Source organism: Neltuma alba, unplaced genomic scaffold (assembly GCF_004799145.2).
Source record: "Neltuma alba isolate B1F8T4 unplaced genomic scaffold, ASM479914v2 tig00012217_pilon, whole genome shotgun sequence".
Lineage (NCBI taxonomy): Eukaryota > Viridiplantae > Streptophyta > Magnoliopsida > Fabales > Fabaceae > Neltuma > Neltuma alba.
In genome coordinates, this window is record NW_021636752.1 from 22,076 (window position 1) to 42,644 (window position 20,569).

Genomic DNA, 20,569 nt, shown 5'->3' on the forward strand with positions numbered 1-20,569 from the left:
TCTCTTTTCCTTCCTCTCCTATTCTTCTTCATAATTCTCTCTTTTTTCTTACTATCTCATATTGTGATTTTTTTCTCTTTACTCTATGGTAAGTGAATTTTATTTTATAATTCATTGTATCTTTTATTTGTTTTTATTTAAAATTTACTAACATATTTATTTCTCCTTTCCTTTCAGATTTTTCTTCTCCACATTTGTCATGCCCTCCTCAACTGATTCAAATACTCATCAACTTAATACTATAGGTTCAATATTCCAAAATATATCATCTTCAATTCAACTATCTTATTAAATATTCAATTTAATTATCTTGTTAGATTAAATTCACTTCTTTTAACACATTCATAATTTAATTACATATTTTTTATTACAAAATTTGAATATATAAAATGTAACATATAACTAATTATACAAATTAACAAAAATTCTTCAAAATAATTTATTTAATGGTTTTTAAAATTATAATATGAAAAACCATAATTTTTTTTTTCTGGCACGGTAAACATTTCTAGCGGTTCAGAACCGCTAGAAATATTTCGTGAAATTTAAATTTCGCGCCAAACTTTCTAGCGGTTAAGAACCGCTAGAAAAGTTTCCCGCCATTCTAAAAATTCAATTGGTGTGAAAATTTAATTTCCAAAACATTTCTAGCGGTTCTATAACCGCTAGTAATTTTCGCGCGCTACCGAAATTATTTAATTCCCGTTTAGCAGGTTTCTAGCGGTTTTGTAACCGCTAGGAATGTGTCTCCTTCAGATAATTTCTAGCGGTTACTAACCGCTAGAAATGTTCTATCGTTTTGACCATGATGTGTAGCGGTTGAGATAACCGCTAGAAATTTTTTCTAACACCTGTTTTTCTAGCGGTTTCGTTAACCGCTACAAATGTTATTTGTTGCGGTTAAAACCGCTAGAAATGTAACACCATAACCGCTAGAATTAACATATTTTTTTGTAGTGATACTACCTCCGATCATAATTATAAGATCCGGTTGACTAATTTGAGAAGATTAAAAAAGTAAGTTGAGTTAGTTATTTGTCCTGAATAGGTGTTGTTTTTCCTAAAATATCCTTGTTAATCAAGTGTATTGACTAGAACTATCATTGTTAGAAGGACTACTTTGGAAAAAAATGTATAAATATGAGAGACAAAATGGATTGGAATCTTATATTTAGGACCAAAATAAAAGTCAAACAGGATCTTATATTAAGGACAGGAGGCAGTGTGTGTATATATAAATCAATCCTCCATCCCAACAAAGTCTATATAGTGGAGACTTGCACCGAAGCTCTCTTTTAATTATGATATATAGGCTTCATTTTATATTCATGATTATGGCATTAAAAAATTTCATTTATGCTGTATTTTTTTAGTGCGTAACAATGATAAGAGCAGCATCAGGCATGTCTGTACACTTAAAAGCTCCAGCATGCGAGCAAAATCATGTAAATAGCTAGAATGTCCTGTTGAAGGGTACTTCAAAGTAACGATCAAATGTGGCACACGATCTGCTAATTTTTAACACGTTGTCAGTTATCACTTCGTCTCTGTGGTTTTAATTTACATTCCAAAAGACACGTAACTAAACCAAATCCACCAAGCTGTAACACAAGAAACAATCCAAACAAGCCCTTTTGGGAAGACTTGGACTTGTAGCAGCAAAAACATGTTCCGTTGCCCCCATCTGACAAACAACACACACTACACAATGAGGGAAGCTTGTATAATCAAACTTGATGTTGTGGGTTGGGGTCGTCGTCCCGGAGCTTGATCATAGTATAAGCACCGGCGCCGGCCAGAGCTCCGATGGTGGGCGCAATGAAGTATAGCCATAAGTCCTTGTAATTTCCCACCGCCACCGCTGCCCCCAACGTCCTCACCGGGTTCATTGATCCCCCACTTGCCGGCCTGCCCAATACACACGCAAACACCAACTACATTGTCACTTCCTTGTTTTGATCTCCATTATTCTAAATTCGCTGTCTTCGTCCTATACTTAGACTACTATAGTACTATGACATAAGCTAGAGTAGCCACTTTGCAGCTTAACTAACTCACACATTATAACTATATAAAGATTACAGGATAATAGAACTGCTTACCCAGAAATGAGAATGTTGAGCAAAACTGTGGTTCCAATAGCAATCCCAGCCATTTCTCCAACCTGTCACCGTCATCATCAATACCAATATATCAATATCTATATAATCAAATTGACGCTGAACTTACGGATAATGTTTCAGACAAAGTCGGCAGATAATTTAAAAAAACAAAGAAAGAAATGAACTTACAGCGCGAGTATCAGTAGCGACGGCAGTGATAACGAACATAAGATTGAAAGTGATGATGGACTCCAGCACAAAAGCCTGTCCAAGACTCGTACTCACGGAAGGGACGGTCACTTCTCCGTTCACCAGCGGATGGAAGATGCCCTTGACGGTGAATGAGGCGCAGATGGAGGCGGCGACCTGAGCGAGGATGTAGGCGGGGACGTGGACCCAGGGGAAGTGGCGGAAGGCGGCGAAGGCGATGGTGACGGAGGGGTTGAGGTGAGCGCCGGAGATGTGGCCAATGGACAAGACCACGATTGTGACGGCTAAGCCGGAGCAAGCAGCGTTTCCGATGAGGCCCTCAACGCCGTTGTATTTCTGGTTCAATATGGGTCCTGCCGATGCTGCAAACATCAATATGAAGGTGCCCAAAAACTCTGCTCCTGTCTGCCAATTATTAACACGTTGGATTCTTCTTTGTACATGCATATATAAGTTTGCTTGAGAAATTATTAGCTGATGCTAAATATAAGAGCTAATAATTGAGACGTTGGATTTGATATATAATGTTGTAGTTAAAATATCTCGTGGTAAATATATTGCCATAATTATTGACTTTATCCGAAAGTCAGAAATTCATGGGAAGAAAAATAATGAGGTCAATAAATTGTGAGGTCACAGCGGGCTTTCAACAAGAAGATGCGATGGATGATTAGCATATTCTAAACTCTAAAGTCTCATTTAGTACGAAATATTAAAAATAAGAAACATGGATTAGAATTGTAATTGAAAAAATAATTAAAAAAGTATTTAACATAAGTAATTACTTGTTACATGGCATTAGACAAACTCATTGAAGTGGGATTAAAGAATACCACATCTTATCATGGTACTCTCTAATCACATATACATGGGTTTGTCTAATCTCACGTAATAAGAAATTTCTCATGCTAAATATTTTTTTTAACAAGTTTTTTCAATCATAATTCCTACCTCTTATTTTCAATGTTTTGTACTAAACGGGATCTAAAGGCATGAATAATGTTTCACCTAAATTAATTTTATTAATATGCATTGCTCCGCGGAAATTGGCCATGATAGTACAGTTTAGTTGGTGAGACTGAGAAGAACAATATAGGGCCCATCTGGAACAGTTTATAAGTAGTTTATAAGCTGCTTTTCAATAGTGATTTATGTAATACGAGATAAGTATGTGAGAAGAATTTTGTCTCGACTTACGTAAAACGTGTTTATAGGGGATTTCCATCACTCCGCCAAACGGGGCCATAGTAATATAACTTACTGAAGTTCGACGTACATGATCCATAAAATTAAAAGGGGAAATTCACGCATTGAATTTTTTGCATTGAGTAGGCAGTGTAAAAGAAAACAACTAGTTGATCGATTCATGTTAAGTGAAAATAAAAGAAAATTAACGTATACCTTGCGTGAGAGAGAGGCGTTGCGAATGGAGAAGCTGGAATGAGTCCTGATTGTTGGTATACACTCACACTTTAAGGGCATCGAATTCTGAGTGGATGACAGTGAATCCACCCTTCCCGACGAGAACAGTGGCGCCGGTGTCGCCGTTGTCGATGGCGGGTCCACCTCTGAGTCTATCATTTCCCCCTCTTTTATAGTATGAGAAAAGAAAAGCTCGTTGACAGATTTATAACAAGATGAACAATAAAATTTTGGCGAAAAATGTCTGTTTGTAAGACTTAAATGCGCCAAAAAAGACATGGATTTGAGCATTCTTTTTCAGTTCTGTACAACATTTCTTCAATTATATCTAAACAGCTTTTATTTTTTAAGACTTTAATTTTACATATAGTTAAAAATATGTTATATGCAAATGAAGAAAAGTTGCATAGGTCTTTTGGACCAATAAATTTCTTAAATAAGGACTTTTCACTAAATTTCCCATACAAAATGATATGCTTTAACAACTTATTTCTATTTTTTTTTCTTTTCTTGCAAATTTGAAGCATTAAAAGAAAACATTTTCGGGGTTTTCTAAGGGAGTGTATGTGAGGAGCAACTAGAGTGACATGATTGAAAGCTTTTACATATCATAACCCGTGAACGGCAAATAAAAGGGTTTTACACGCAATATTCTCGATCTGTTATTTCACCAAAAAGAAAAATATTCTCAATCTGTTTGAGAAAAATGAAAATCTCTCTATCTATTTCTGAGATGTTTGGATTTTCCAAAGTTCCATGGATATGCAGAAGAGAAATACTATTCCCACAAATATGGAAAAATATATTCCATCATTATAAATGTAAATCAAGATTGGATTCATATATGTACACTTCCAACCTCACCTCGATCTGATTAATAAATAGTTATGAAGTAATTAATACCTCCTGTGATTTAAAAACATGTTGGTTTCGTAGGTGCAGCAGTGAGATATATATGGAAGTAATAATGAACTGTGGGTGAAGAAGTCAATGATGAAATTATGATCCTTTAATTTGGAGCATAAACAAAGATGGGAGATACGTGTTTCTTGTTTTGCTTTTGAAATTAGGAAAAAGAGGACAGAGCTAGAGTTCTGCATAATTGATGCGAGGTTTAATATATCATCGTTTTCTATGGAAAAGAGGAAGGAGCTGCAGATTAGAAAGCATTGATGGAGAACAATTTGAACAATCAAATTAATACTTAAATCGTTAGCAAAAGATTATTAGGAAACTTACCTATGGCTTCGCAGTTGGAAAAAAAAAAAAAAGACTTGGCGTGGTATTTTCAAGGCAGCAAGTCAGCCCTTACACTTTCATTTTCGTCCATCCATGCTCTTCAATTAGGAGAAATAAATTTGAATGGAGGATGTGTTAATTTCTGCAGAAATGAATGCAACAAATGAAGAAAATTAAAGGAAATAAAAGTAGCTAGTGAATATATGGTGATTTGGAGATGAGAGGAAAATCAAAAGCATTATGAAAGGAAGAAGAAGAAGAAGGAATGGAGGACGAAGGATGACGAAAAGCAAACTTAAGAAGAAAAGAGATCAAGGAACAGTCATGATCGATTACAAGAGTTACTTCAGCCTTCCCTTTCTTCTTCTTCTTGTTGGTTTTTTCGCCGAAAGAAAAGGAGGTCAAAGGCCTCCAGGGGAAGAACATGTGATTATTATTATTATTATTATCATCATCATTATTATTATTTGGTATTTGATTTATTCGTTGGCGTGAAGTGGTGTGACATACTATACAAGTAGTTGACTTTCTATAGAACAATCCGGACACTAGCTACTTTGCTACGTTAATAATGTTTTCTTTTGTTTCTTAAATGCCAACTTATACATATAACAATATATATAACCACAAGACTTTAGAGCATCTGAAACTTAAAAAAAGATTATATATTTATATACATATAAAGGCATGTATGAATACCGTACTTTGCATATTGAGCTACATATGTGCTAATCAAGGATACAAGTCAATTTGATTAATCATGGATTGTTCAAATTCTTAATTTCCTAGTCACGTTCATGTGTTACTTTTCTTTCCCAGGGCGCTCATTTCTTTATTATTCTCTCCACACCCATTAATTCTTTTCTTTTCTTTTCTTTTTGCCTGAATTATTAGGGATGTCTTGGTAGAGGAGAGATCTATATATTATTCCTTGTCTTAAAGAGAACTACTCCTCTGGTCCTTAATATAGGACCCAATTCTTGAATTGGTTTTGATCCTAAATATAAGATCCATTTCTCATATTTATCGATTTTCTCTAAATTACCCCTATAGATACTCCATCAACCATAATTAAGTAGAAGAAGGAGAGGAGGTATTAAGTAAGATGATTATGGTGTTTTAGGAAAAATGTGTCACTTTTCCTATAATTAACTAACTTACCTAACTTCCTTAATATAATCAAATTAGTTAAATGGGTCTTATATTAAAGACCGGAGGAGTATTTCCATTAATAGAACTAATAATTTACATACATATAAAAAGATAAAATACACACAAACATATTGAAAAGAACATTGAATAAATTAAGGTTTATTGATCGGCTTCATTGGAAATAAAGCAACCTGGGTGTTTATTTAATTAATTATTCAAGTCAATTGAAGGTGGTGATGATGATGACAAACTAAAAGCGTGTTGTTAGTTGTCATCTCATGTTGATGTGCGGTTGAATATTCAAAATACTACCCAACTTGATGGAAACAAGATAGCATAATCTACATGTGATCATAAATATAAGACCCATTTCATAATATTATTTTTATTATAAAATGAGTATTATATTTAAGACCGGAGGAATACAAAATATTTGACTTAGTGTAATGTATATACTATCTCAAATTCTTAATATAAGAGTTAGTTTGACTTTTAATTTGGTCATAAATATAAGATTTTAATTTTCTTTATCTCTTATATTTATCTATTTTTTTAAAAAATAATTTTTGTAATAATTGCACATGTTAAAAATTTTATCAAATAGTAGTTCTAGTTAATACACATGATTATCAATAATATTCTAAGGAAGGCAACACCTATTTATTATTAATAGCTAACTTAACAAACTTATTTAATATATTTAAATTAACTTAGTTAATTAGCTGTTATATTAATGATGTGAGGTAATATATTACTATTTATTTATTCTATTTGAAAGTATCGTCAGTCATGGAATAACAAAACTACAAGCAGCTAAAGCCCGTATGTTCGAATATCAATGGTACAAAATGGGGTTGAAAAGATCAAGCTTAGATAATTCAGTCTAGCAGAAGTCCTGAAACAACCACGCCTAAAAACTAGGTTATATGTTTCGATAACTAAACACACCCTGACTTTAGATTTTGTATAACTTGATCCAAAACCCCCCCTCCCAAAAAGAAATGTCCAATTATCCCGCAAATCACATTATTTTTTTAAAATTTTTCATAGAAAGAGTATATATAGATATCTTTGTATGAAAGTAAAAAAATTGACATGTTGATTAAGATATGACAAGCATCTAACAAGAATGACCTCTTGTGCATCACATTGAGAGTCTCTATTTTTAAGGGTTATAGACCCGTTTGGATTAAGAATGGAAAAAATAGTGCATTTTTAATTTTATTTTTAAAAAAATTAGATTAATTAATGTGACTTATGTTTGAATTGATTTTTATAAATAAGTTAGTTTATAAAAGTAGAGGTTTTTTGGATTATAATTAAATAAGCAAGTTTACTTTATAAAATTACTTTATTAAATAATAAAAAATGAAAAAAAATATCAGCTTACATAATATAATAATTTTAAATTATTTTAATAGTAAGAAGTTAAATGTAATGAATAAAATATATTTATATTAGAAATCTGTGAAAATTTTTAAACCAAATAATATCACATAATTAATAAAATGATGTATTTGTATACAATTTATGTAAATATAAAATAAAAAAATAATTTTAAAAATTAGAAATATTATTAAAAAAAACTATGTTAAAAGAACATATATATATATATGTATATATAGGAGGAGACGGCCTGTTAAGATAAGGGAGAAGAGGGAGAACTTGACCAGAAGCATGATGAGAAAAGCAAAAAAAAAAAAAAGAAAAGGAATAAATTTACAAAATCGCACTATTAAAAGTAATTTTTAGCCCATAAATTAAATAGGTCAGAAGCTAATCCAAACAATCCCCATCTCCTCCAAACATGCTTAGCCCAAAAACTATTTTTTCGTAGTCAGATTACCGTACCAAACAGACACACAGTAAATTTCACAGTATTTTTATTCAATTCTGATACGCATGATTATTTTTTCGGGTGAGATGATTATTTAATGTAATATAATCATGTTGATACCTGCATAAATTTTGTTTCGAGAAAAGATACATATATAAATTATGTTGATATGAAAATGAACAACACATAAAAAAAAATCAAATAGCATAATAATTAGCAAATTTATAGACTACTAATAGACAAGGAGCCTCTCCTCATCCCTCATCTTCCTTTTTAATCTTTAAATTAATATTTTAACACTCGAGGCTGTGATCTTTTAAAAATTATTATTAAAATATTAAATTTAATAAATAATAAAACATAACTGTTAAAATTTAATTTTAAAAGTTTACTAATACACAACTTTAAAAAAAATATTTTATACATAAGTTTTAAAAATATTAATAAAATCTTAATCATTAAAATACGTCGGTTAACTGTTTAAAAAAAAAGGAAAAGAAAAGGATGTGAAGTAAGTAAGAGTAGGGAATGCGGGACATCAAATTTCAAAAAAAATTTCTAGGCCCGCGGAAACAGCGTCTCTTCCTCTTCCGCAACAATGGCGCCCACCATCTTCATCGCGGTTCAGTGCTTCCAATGCTCCACTATGCAGGTACTCTCTTCTCGCTTTCTCGGTCTCTCTCTGCTTTCTGTGACTGGATGACACACGGTCGATGACTCGATGGAGTTCAGGTGAAGCAGAAGAAGAAGAGCAGCAATAAATGGAGCTGCGCTGTGTGCAATCAGAAACAGTCCGTGACCAAAGTCTTCGCTCAGGGATTCATGGCCAAAGACATCCGTGCCTTCGTCCAGTCCTTCAATATGTCTCGTAAATCCCTCGATGAACAGTCTCTCTTTTCCGGAGCTCTATCTCCCGCTCTGGATGAGCAGATCATAAACCGTGACGACGATAAGTTCAACCTCTCCATGAATCAGAGGAACAAGCGAAGCGATTGGACCGAGTACCTAGATCCAGAGGATAATCACATCCAAGGGCGACAAGAAACGGAACAGGATGGTCATTATTGATTTTCGGATTAAATCGGGTTTATATTCGTTTAGGTGAATTCAATCTGTTGTGATTATATGATTTGACTTTGATTCAACATAGGTGATGGTTTTGAGGTGAAGGTTGTGACGGAATTGGAGAGGAGCATGTTCAAGAAGCCTAGATTGCAAAATTACTCCCCTGGGTTGGCTGGTGAAGATAGTGACAAGCTTTGCAAGCCTCGTTTCCCAAGGAGGAATGCCAACAAAAAGATCGTTTCGCAAGGTACCAGGACAATTGTTTGGCTTTGAACAAAAAAAGAATAATTGTTTGAAAACCATTGCTTCTCTGTTTGCTTTACGAGCTTTAGCTTATCTCACTCACTAGTGGGTTATGATTAATAAATGATCATAATAAATATGTACTTGACATTATACATTCATTTTTTATGTGATTTCAAAATTCACTTTCCATATTCATCCTGATGCAGAGGAGAGAGTGAAGGGTGAGAACAATTACAAGGAACCAGATGATCAGAGATCTCAGAAATGTCAACCAACAATCAGCAAAGCAACCTCCAAATGGAAGGATTACATGACTGAGGAAGATGACAGCCTCCAACTTGGATGGAAGAGAGCTTCCAGAGACCATGCAGATCAAGGGAACAACAGTGTGTTAGAGGCCATGACTAATGAGGAAACGGTAGACGAAGATATCCACCCAGACTTCATGTGAATTATATTCCTATCTTAACCTGAATGGCATTTTTATGGAAGGAGGATGACAGGGAGTTTCAGTTTTGCTTTTGATACTTGGAGGACTCCCAGCTACAGAAACTGTTTGAATGCTTCTCCTTCTCTTTGGAAGACCCAAGACACTTCTCTCTTTCGGTGTATTTGTCATGTTAAGTGATCAGAACTCAAATTGGTGCTTCGGTTTCGCGTGAACAACTCAATCTGACAACCGGATTTGAGGTATGCTTCGAAAACTTTTATCCAAATAAACCAAGGAAAAATCACTGGACTAGAGCCTAGCCCTGCAATTTTTTTCGCAGGCACAAACTTATTGAGATAATTAGTATATTCGGGAACTTTGAAAAATTAATTTGAACGCACTCGCTTATAAAAAATAAAAATAAAATTTTAATTGTAACGACATTCAAATTTTGGAGAAAAAAGAACAATATTTGTAATTAAAATGTTTTTAAAATTAAAACCGTTAAATGCTCAAATAAAAAACATTAGACTCGTTAGATATAATTCATATGAAATGGGGCACATCTTACTCCCCATCTGAGCTTTCTAGTTCGATTTAGAGCCGTTTGTTTGATATGAAAAATATTTTTTCAATAAATTATTCTAAGAAATTCTAATATGTTTGTTTAAACTTATAAAAACAAATAGATGATTTTTTTTAAAAAAGAAATTCAAGAGGTATTTTTTTGAATTCCTTTTGATTAAGAGAAAGTGGTTTTATAATTATAACGAACTTTTGCTGTTTATAAAATCTTTAGTCCGCAAATAGTGTTTTAAATAATATAAAAATCACAATAAAAAAACAAATGGCTGATGGATTTGGATTTGGATTATGCAGATTTCGCCCCGCTCTTCAAATTCTATAATTTTTCGGTTTGACTCTAATTTTAAAAGAAAAAAATTAACCTTTTTAATCATACAACTTTTAATTTACTTGTAACTTAGTTTCATTCAGTTCTTCAACTATTAAAAGAAAAAAAAATATTTAACTCACTTATAATTTGATTTTTTAGTTATGACTTGTTATGACTTAATTATGACCTACTGTGATTCAGTTTGATTTTTTAATTTTAAAAGAAAATATTAATCTTTAATTTTTCAGTTTTTATCTCACTTATAACTTAATTCTTCAATTATGACTTGTTATGATTTAATCTCTAAATTTTTAACACAGTTACTTAGAAGCAAGTCAAAAGTTTAGAAACTGAGTAACAACAAGTCGTGCTTACGGGATTAAATTATAAGTAAAAAATTGAGTGATTAAAAGATAAATTTTTTTGTATATTTTTAGTCATTTAACCCTAGAATCATTAAATGATATATTTTGTAATAACGATAGTATTTTCAAAAATTAAATTTAATATATTATTATCTAAGAATATTTTATAAACATTTTAAAATATGAATATCATTATTTTGACTAAAATATATATTTATTTCTTTAATTTTATATAAAATTTCAATTTAATCCTTTAATTTTGGAAAACATACTTTTAATCATTTGACTTTGAAATTACTAAAAAAAATGATGACAATAAAATCTTAAATGTTAATAAAATACTTAGTGTGATTTTTAAAACAACTATGACTCTTACACAAAGTAATCATTTGAGCAAGAATAAAAAATATATTATTTAAAAGATCAAATTAAAATCTTATATAAAGTTAAATGAACAAATATACACCTCAACCCATTATTTCTTGCTAATAATTTTAAAATTTAAAAACTAAATTAAAACATATAAAGTTTAAAAGACAGAGCAAAGTTTTACCCGATTTTTAGTATCATTGAAGAGACGAGACATAATGAAGTAAATTTTCAACGTTTACAACATTCTTCATTCTAATTTATATTTCTTCAACATAGAAAAATATAAAAAGATGCCAAACAAGTAAAGGATCGACTTAATAATTGAATTTCCCTGTTGATGCGTAATAAACATTATGTCCAACAAAAATACATACCAAGACATCATCTGTTCCTTGGTTTTCTAATGCTCAGAATTCCGGGCGGAGGAATTCAGGCACATCAAGAGGCGCTAAGAAGGCCATACAAAAACACAAGAACCTGTACAAGAAATCATAGGACCTGTGATTGCATTTCGGTCATCTGTCTGAATTGGCTGCTTGATGGCACAAATCCAATCAACAAACAGAGTGCGAATAAAAGAAAAGCAACGTTGACTGGAAAAAAATCCAATTTAGATCAAAATATCAATAGAATCATTGTCAGGCTAATGATCTAAATTCTCAACTGCCAACTCCAAATCCAATGAAATCCAATGATAAAATGGTCTAAATTCAAACAAGTAATTGCTAAGACCAACACAACCAGATTCTTTGTCCCTCGGGAATAACTGGAATCCTCCACGCCAAAAAACAGATCCTCAGAAGAATGGTGCTGTGGAAGGCTCTCAAACAATGATAGCTCACTGCCCAGGAAAAACGGCTCAATCTGTACGAAGCTAGCTCTACAATCAAAATTGCTTCCTTCATCCAGTAACAGCGAGCCAAGCTGTTCAATGTCGGTACGCCATGCAGTTTCACGCAGGCATTGCCTCAGACCCCCTCATGTTCAATCAAATCTTCAGGAGAAAGAATGAAGTGGATCACAAAGAATTCATCCGTTGGTCTAGATTTGAAAATAAATAACACCATATTGAAAATTATAATTAATTATCAGTTTTTTTTTGGGGGGGGGGGTAAAGCTAATATCAATCACTTCACAGCGGCCTTCATCAGGAGGATCAGCCCAACAAGCCCATACAATCCGATGGAGACAACAAAAATACCTACCTAATGCTCAGCCAGAACTACCAACAAACTAGAATCTCAACAAAATTTTTATTTTCTGCCACATCAAAATACTGGTAAAGCATTCGGACTATTTTCAAATCTAGCAACTCTTTCTTGCCCTCTCATGACACGGATGCCCCAGCAGTGGTCTGTTTAGCCACATAGATTTGCTTCACCTTTGATGTTGAAAAACTTTTATCTGCACCCAAAGTTTGGTTTCTTCCTTGCAACCCCATCCTTCGGCTAGACCACTCGCCCCCAGAACTATTTTTCTGAGAAACAGATCTCTGATAATTAGTATACCCTGAAGAATGATCATACTGCTGAGAGTATTATTTTTTTCCAAGGGCTGACTCTTGAAAGCAGCACTTGCATTCTGACTATTGCTATTGCTGCCATTGCCACTCTGAACATCAACCTTGGCAGCATCTGCAATAATGCTCACGGATGGAGTCTTGATGACACTGCTCAGCGCTGATTGCTTAGCAGCTGAGGTGTTTGAAGGATCCACTAGTCCAAGTTCATCTGGCAACCGGTTAAAATTACACCAGCTCCTGTAGGAAAATTCCTATCACCATCAGAGGGGGCAGACGTTTGAGAAGTGGGAAACCTATCGACGCTCATAGGTTGGTCAACAGATGGACCATGACTATACTGCGAGGTATGCGCTCCTTCCTGCAGTGGCATTGACAGAGGAATAGATGAAAGTGGCGAATTAGGGGCATGCGTCCATCGAGCTTGAGCTGACATTTCAGGTGAAGACTGGCACAAGATTTCACACAAATGCTAAGTAACCCAAACAAAACTAACACTTAACACAACTAATCGCAACAGAGTAAATTGTGTTAAACTTCATTATCATTTTGTGCATAATTGACTTGTAATAAAACTAACGTTCGCTGGAATTATGCTACTCTTCCACTGTAATACTGCAAAAACAAGCATTGAAACTAAATATGTCCACTTAAGATATTGCCCCTAAATCACTTATCAACAGTTTACCTGGAAAGGAGACATATCAAACATGGCCAGAGGAGAAGCCATCGGCACAAGTGGTGAACCAGGGGCAAGATGCTGAATTGGAGCAGTGATGTTGACAGGATTCCTCTGAGACGGTGCCATATTCATATTGTTCATATCTCCTTCACCGGCACCTGTTGCAGATGATGTGGAGTTGTGCTTCCAATCAGACTGCTGCTTACCTGACGGGATATAGGTGGCACCCATGAAACTCAAACCGACCTGTCCATATTGTCCAACAGGTGCAAAATGGTTATAAACAACCATGTGTGGCGGTGGTCCCTGGACACCCGGGATCCCTCTGGGGGGAGTAATAAAAGGGCCACTAAATCCAGCTGCAGGTCCATAAAAAGAATCAACACCAGAATGGCATTGTTGCCAGCTGCTAATTGGCCCTGATGCTTGCATGCTATTCTTTTGGGACTGTGGTTGTGCTGTAGATGCAGACTCATCATGTGGTCCGAAGGCAAAAACAGGACCACCCATCATAGGATTCATGTCGTAGAAGGGAAAATGTGGAGGAGGGCCCCCAGGAAAATGTGAAAGCATTTGGCTTGAATTTTGCAGAGCTGGTAAGGGCGGCCATAACGAAATTGGTGGAGTCTCAACAGATAGATCTGCAGGAAGAGATACACTAAGAGGCTCTTCAGATCTAGCTTTACTAGCTGATTGCTGATTACTAGCAACCCCTGCCAAAGAAAACTCAACAAAATAAATATCCAGATTGGTTTATGTTACATAAGCATATCCCCAGAAGAGTAAAGATAGGTCATTAAGGACAGATAAAACATTCACCAGCAGCTATGCCATCAATATCTGCAGCTCCATAACTTCTAGCTTCTGAAACTGAGATTGAAGTACCCAAACCATTTACAGCAATCTCATCACTGCTGATCGCAGCAAGCAACAGCAACAGCTGAAGCAGCTGCTTCAGCTTCAGCTTCACAATCTTCTAAGTTGTCATGAGATCCATTGTTGTGTTTCTCTTTATCATAGAAAAGACTGCAATCATGATCAGATGCAGCAGGGTTATGTGATATTTGCATGTTTGACATGGATGATGAAGGGCCAATTCCATGAGACAGTGCATGGCCACTAGGTGGAAGTACTGTTGGAGATGTTACAGCTCCTGAATAAAGAAACATATCTCCTTCATAAGCAAATCAATAGAATTTTCAGAAATATTATTTGAACATAAACAGCATTGCCATTAAAGATTTAATTGCTTACCAAACTGGATTTTCTCTCCAGCAAGCAAGGAATTGATTGGGCTCGCAACAGAAGAAAATGGTTTTTCTCTTGTCAAGATGGATGATGTCGGCAAGCTGGGCTTACTATAGTTCACCGTCAGATCTCCTCCAGAAGCCTGGGAATCAAACTGTTGAGGCTTCATAGCCTCATCAAATTGCCTCTGTGTAAGGGCCATGACCTGCCATAGAATTAAGTTTTAATTATAAGATCAACAAGCTTCTCAGCAAATAACAAAAAAAATGAATGTAGGTTCCATGACGACTAAAACTTTTGATTCTCAACAGTATGCTAATAAAATACCCCCACCCATTTTCTTCTGTTCACACCCAGAGAAGACCAACAAAAACTAGAATCATTAACCATATATTTAAGTTCAAGGGACAAATTCCAGAAAACACCATTTCTGTTGAAGTTGTAGAAGCTGGGAAGAGGCAAAATTAAACCTGTTGACTAGTTTGTGCATTGCCCAAAGATGTCTGAACATTATTCAGAACCTTATTCTTGCTCTCAAATATCACCCCAGCCCCGGGTTTTTCCTCCACCAGAGACAGCTGGCAGACTCATTTGGTGTGACCTGTAGCAACAAAAAGAAAAAAGTTAACATTTTCCATAAAAGGAATTCAAAAAAGAAATCTACAAGACACCAAATACCTGTTTGTCTCTGATCTTAAATCAGGCTGAGCATCAATTTTCAAAGGAGGTGTGCCTATAGGAGCTAAAGGTTGGGACACAGACCCAGCTGATATTTCACTTTTTTGCATTCCATTCCCATCAGGAACAACAAAATCAGCGTGACTACTGCTTGCTGCTTCTATTATAGACAGAGTTCCCCTGCCATAAGTGTCCTTAGCCTCAGTACCATGTGAAGCAGACCGAGGTTTCCGTGGCATCTGGCATAAAACAAATTAACTATTAAGATAATTGATACACAAAACCATGTTACAAGACAAATCAATACAAATGATATACTTTTGAACCTTCACAACCCGTGATTTAGCCTTGATTTCTTTCTCCCTCTGTTCTCTCCTATCATTTATCATTTGCCTCTTTGATCTGACTTCAATAAAATCATCTTCATCACTAGGAGCTTCGATTCCAGGTTGCTCAAACACACGTATAATTCCACTTTGCAAAGGAGCATCAACTTCTTCTCCAGAACACACATTCCGTTTAAGATGACTCTGTCCAGAAATCTTGTTGATTCTTTTCCGTCAACTTTGTCAACTCTACATCCAGAATCTACATTCTGTGACAAATCTGTAGCTGAGCTTGCGCATGTCGATTCCACAGCCTGTTTTCCTGTTCTATTGGAGAAAACCTTCCTCAGTCCAGCTTTTGCAGATGTGCCTGTACCAGTTCCATTGATATTTGACTTGATATCCGCACTAAACTGATCAGATGAAACTAAGCCAGAGGGCAGCCCTTTCTCACCACTAACTCGAACTCGAAACTCAGTCCGCTGGATATTTCGACGAGGCCTTCTCTGAAATCCACTAGCTTCTGGGTGATTTAACTTGGGGCTGGACCTGATGATTTTGAGCCAGAACCTTTTACCACAAAAGCATATCTCTTCCCTCTGCGCCCAGATGTTGGATAATGTGCCTTTGACTCTTCAAAACCTCTCTCTGTTGATGCTGAGTGTAGTGACACGTCTCGACCATTATGTTGACCTTTGGAATCTCTAGCATTGGATGAGGTACCACCACTCTTCGCAACAAAAGGCTGGTGCACCTGTTCATCCATTTGAAAATCTGCAGATGTCCTTGTGCTACTTTTGCCATCATGAGGAATCCTTGTTTGGCTCCGATTTGCCCCGGCCATATTTTCAGCACCCTCACTTGGCAATGATCCTTGAGATAGATTTACATGACTTAAGTTACTTGGTTGATTATCAACAGCAGGAGACCGAATCTCACTTTTAACAAAGCCATCAATAGCATCTGGACCAGTTTGAAGTGGCATTGGACCTCCGGGGTTATGATTGAAAGAGAATTCCGATGGAATGCTAGGCTGAATAAAAGACATTGATTGAGGACCAACAGGCATCATCCCTTGAGATATGGGAGATGTGTACCTTAGCTGGCCAAACTGAAATAAAGGAGGTTGTGATGGGTGCATGTGAGAGTGGGGTGCACCGACCTGTGGATGCAGATGCAGTGGCATCTGTATAGAACCAATTTGAATGGCTGGAACAGGAGATGGTATCAAAGATGGGCCAGTAAAAGACCGAATTGAAGTTTGACGGGTAGATCAACTTGACTTGGAGCACTAGCTGCATTAGACATATTAGATAGATCCGAAGACAAATATGGAGCACTAGTAACTGAAGTCAACTCACTGTGACGAGCAGAGTTAGAAGCTTCTGCATTGTCTAAACCCTCAGATACTATTGAAGTCGGCTTTACTAGACTGAATAACCAAATCTTGCATTGTCTTATCAGAATCCCGGAATACACTAGGATCATTAAGACTTGCTTTAGATTTGACAGGTTGAAGGGACATCCCATCACTGCAAGCATTGCCAAAACATACATGTTCTTCCAGAGTGGCACTAGATGCTTGTGCCATGAAAGATGTTTCTTCGCCTTTTACAGTTCTTTCAAATTCATCATTTGGCATCCCAACCTGAACACCTTCATCAAATCCTAATACTAGGTTATCCATCATATGGGGCAAACCTTTCTCTAAATTAATGTTTTCAAACTCCTGGTTGAGAGCAACACTATCATCTCCCTCATGCACTTCATCTTCTTCCTGATAATTTTCATCTTCATCATATTCTTCTTGTTCCTGGAACTGTTCATGATTCTCAGTAGTCCATTCTTCATCATCACCTGATGAGAAAGCACATGTGGAACCAACCACATTCTCATTCCCAGCTCTTGCAGACATTACAACTGAATCATTTTGCTGACCAGACAAAGGGCCGTTTTTGCCTTCCACAGAAGCCAACATCGCAGGAGCAACCCCAGATTCTTCCAAATCATCATGAGAAAGATGGGTTGGAGAACTAGGTGGGCTTGAAACAGAGAGTGAAGACTGAGAATCACATCTTGGTACAGTGGTGCTCTCAACTTTAAGATCCTCATTCTCCTTATTATGTGGCAATGCACCTACTACTACTTCCGATTGTCCAGAACTCCGCTGGTAATCATTGTCATAACCAGTTGGAATGTTATTTTCCAGGACTGCAGCAGGATGAGGATGTGCATTTACATCCCTGTAGGTTTTGGGCACAGAAGTTAGTGACGGAGGTGGAAGAACCCGAGGCTGCCTCACAGAATACCGTGACCTCCCAAAAGCATAACTTCCATCTGATTCAGAACTTGAGTAACAATGCTCGGTATATGCAGAAAACATATTGCCATGAGAACGGCCCGGTGTCCAGCCATCACTAATCTTTCCAAATTATCAGGATAATCAGAATCAACCTCTGTATTTCTGCTTAAATGATCTCCATTTCCAGGTTCATTCCATCTTTTCCCTTTTGCATTAGCATATTCATCTAAATGAGCATCCACAATCCCTCCTTTATTAGAGGCCCTTGAAGTCATGTATCCAGCACCTCCGTCATATTCTTTTCTCATTAATGGCTTTCCGCCAATTGGTGGATCTCTACTTGAACTGTTCAGACCATTAACGTGGCCATGTGAATAGAATATTGAATTTCTTTCATTCTCATATACATCTCTTCTCCATGAATTGCCCTTCCCTCTATCCACAGAGGAGGAAGAACTATCTCTAGAAAACTGAGGCCTTGAACCAGTCTCCAGTGACTTATTCAGGCCTGATGAATTAGAAGATGACGAAGTCAAAATTCCTTCAATCACTCTTTCATTGTCATCCCAATCGCCCACATCTGTACGCCTGGGAGCATCTTTTTCCTCTCCTATCCCAGACAGTTTCTCATCTGCAACAGCCATAAAATCGTTACCAACTTTGGCTGCATCAGCCTTCCTTCTGGCAATCCTTTCCTCCAATTCTAAAAGTTTCTGCTTAGCGGCCTGTTTCCTTCTCTCTTCCTCTAAAAGGATCCTCCGTTTTTCCTCTTCTCTAGCAATTTCTGCTCTTCAGCTTTCCTCAAGGCTTCAATTTGTTCTTGTTCTGCTTTCCAAGCTGCCTCTCTAGCTTCTTCCTCCATCCTCCTTTGCCTCTCTTCCTATAGATTCAGAAGAGCAGGAGATATAAATAAAATAGCTAAATTAATTATCATTGTCAATTCAATATAAATGATAAAAAATAACAACTATAACTGACTAGCATATCCCAAGAAAGATAAAGACTAACAAAACCCAAGGCTAAAAAGTTTCCTTCAAATTCCTAAGTACCCCTATCTCCCCAGCTCACAAGCTTTAAATCCTAAATTATAATTACATTGTCACATGACAAAATAAAGGGCAAAGTTTACACTCACTGTCCTTGAGGTTTATTCAGATGATAATCCACTCCAAAAATTTCCTCCACTCCATTTGAGTTATTAGACTGGCAGCACAAATAAATATTCTAATGATATAGCATTCTGAAATTGATAAAATAAATTGACATCTGATTCAAAATAATTGGAAACATTTTATTGAACCACATTTTATCAAATGTGTTCTTTTAAACTAAATAAAATTTATAAATAATAATTTGAAGTTCAACATGAGTTGAATAGAATATTCTGCTAGAACAATTGGTTATGCTGTCACTTAAACCTGTTCTCTGATCTGCCTTAATCTTTCTTCTTCTTCTCTTCGAGCCAACTCCAAAGCTCTTTCATGCTCTTCAATATTCCGTTGCCGCTCCTGTTCTTGCATCCTCTGAACTTTCTCAATCTCAGCCTCAAATGATTCCCTAGCAGGATCATAAAAATCCGTTTGCCTAGGTACCTCTTTCTTCTTCTTGACCATCCCAACAAGACTTGCAGGAAAAAAATCCCTCCCGTCAAATCCAGAAGCTCCAAAATCTTTCATGAAAGGATCCTCTAGAAAAGACTTTTCACTCTTGGCAGTGTGCGCTTTTCTCTATTAAAATTAAGCAGCGGATCATCCGCAGGAAGCCCTTTAGCACCCACTGAAGATGAGGATTTCGACACTGGGCTATGGACAGAAATAGAGCTATATCTGCTGTATTGTTCATTACCAGCAAAACCATCCCTCACATTTCGTTCAGGCCCTCGGCCACCATATGACTCCATTGGATTATTCCAAGGCTGCTTCCCTTTCTGTCCATAACCTATCTCCCTCTTTCTAAAATCATCATGAAAATTATCTTGGAAGGTGGATGGTAGGTATTTATTATCCTTCCCAACCTCTCTATTCATGCCGGATGGCCTTACACCAACACTCTCATTTCCCACACCTTGAACGGCAAACCCTTCCTTAGAAAGAGTTGAATTTCTCCAGGAATTTCCTTCCCGCCCCTCTCTACTAGATGCTCTGACAGGGTTTAGTTTAGGAACTTCACCGGAAAAAACTTTTCCAGTTTCATTGTCCCGCTGTCCCCATTTGTCAAAATTAAGAGCCGGCTTATGCGGCATTGCACTAACCCTGGGCAAATCAATGTTTCTGTCCCAGTAAGCTCGTTCGTTCTTTGTAAATCCATGATCTCTGGCCTCTCTACTCCTGTCTGTCAAACCATGACTCGTATCACGCTCATCATCATCCCCCAGTCAGATCTTGGGTTCAATCGCACAATGGGTAGAGGACCCAGGAAATACTCCTCTTTCTTCCTATCATGGTCCACCGCATGAGAACTACGTAAACTGTGAGTTTCA

The 20,569-nt window shown here is 36.2% G+C and overlaps 3 protein-coding genes across 4 annotated transcripts; 1 reads left to right on the forward strand and 2 right to left on the reverse strand.

Annotated features, from left to right (window-relative positions):
• Nucleotides 1-1,569: 1,569 nt before the first annotated feature.
• Nucleotides 1,570-5,104, reverse strand: LOC114725052 (probable aquaporin NIP5-1). 2 transcript variants are annotated; one of them, XM_028911508.1, is made up of 5 exons: nt 4,974-5,104; nt 3,714-3,901; nt 2,292-2,717; nt 2,103-2,164; nt 1,570-1,908 (listed from the first exon to the last, which is right to left on the reverse strand). In XM_028911508.1, exons 2-5 carry the CDS (start codon nt 3,891-3,893, stop codon nt 1,728-1,730), a joined length of 849 nt encoding a protein of 282 aa, XP_028767341.1. In that variant the 5' UTR covers nt 3,894-3,901; nt 4,974-5,104; the 3' UTR covers nt 1,570-1,727. The 2 variants fall into 2 exon arrangements, with proteins under 2 accessions (XP_028767341.1, XP_028767340.1); XM_028911507.1 differs by lacking the exon at nt 4,974-5,104 and having other exon boundaries at nt 3,714-4,311.
• Nucleotides 5,105-8,532: 3,428 nt separating this feature from the next.
• Nucleotides 8,533-10,000, forward strand: LOC114725053 (MRN complex-interacting protein-like). The gene is made up of 4 exons (XM_028911509.1): nt 8,533-8,614; nt 8,695-9,019; nt 9,113-9,274; nt 9,480-10,000. Exons 1-4 carry the CDS (start codon nt 8,561-8,563, stop codon nt 9,722-9,724), a joined length of 786 nt encoding a protein of 261 aa, XP_028767342.1. The 5' UTR covers nt 8,533-8,560; the 3' UTR covers nt 9,725-10,000.
• Nucleotides 10,001-11,637: 1,637 nt separating this feature from the next.
• LOC114725051 (uncharacterized) lies at nt 11,638-20,332 on the reverse strand. The gene is given in 15 exon segments (XM_028911506.1): nt 11,638-13,302; nt 13,543-14,249; nt 14,356-14,461; nt 14,463-14,689; nt 14,791-14,989; nt 15,255-15,362; nt 15,456-15,701; nt 15,789-15,955; nt 16,042-16,337; nt 16,421-16,997; nt 17,199-17,999; nt 18,089-18,871; nt 18,874-18,970; nt 19,509-19,817; nt 19,901-20,332. Coding segments are annotated over 15 exon segments (5,307 nt in total). The 3' UTR covers nt 11,638-13,050.
• Between the last annotated feature and the right edge of the window lie 237 nt (nt 20,333-20,569).

Excerpts from the sequence above, each read along its gene's own strand:
- LOC114725052 (XM_028911507.1), bottom strand. The coding sequence starts at position 4,025 with ATGCTCAAATCCATGTCTTTTTTGGCGCATTTAAGTCTTACAAACAGA. Across the intron at positions 2,165-2,291 it reads TCGCTACTGATACTCGCGCT|GTTGGAGAAATGGCTGGGAT; the intron begins GTAAGTTCATTT and ends TGACGGTGACAG. Across the intron at positions 1,909-2,102 it reads CTCAACATTCTCATTTCTGG|GCCGGCAAGTGGGGGATCAA; the intron begins GTAAGCAGTTCT and ends TGTATTGGGCAG.
- LOC114725053 (XM_028911509.1), top strand. The coding sequence starts at position 8,561 with ATGGCGCCCACCATCTTCATCGCGGTTCAGTGCTTCCAATGCTCCACT. Across the intron at positions 8,615-8,694 it reads TCCAATGCTCCACTATGCAG|GTGAAGCAGAAGAAGAAGAG; the intron begins GTACTCTCTTCT and ends GATGGAGTTCAG. Across the intron at positions 9,020-9,112 it reads ACAAGAAACGGAACAGGATG|GTGATGGTTTTGAGGTGAAG; the intron begins GTCATTATTGAT and ends GATTCAACATAG.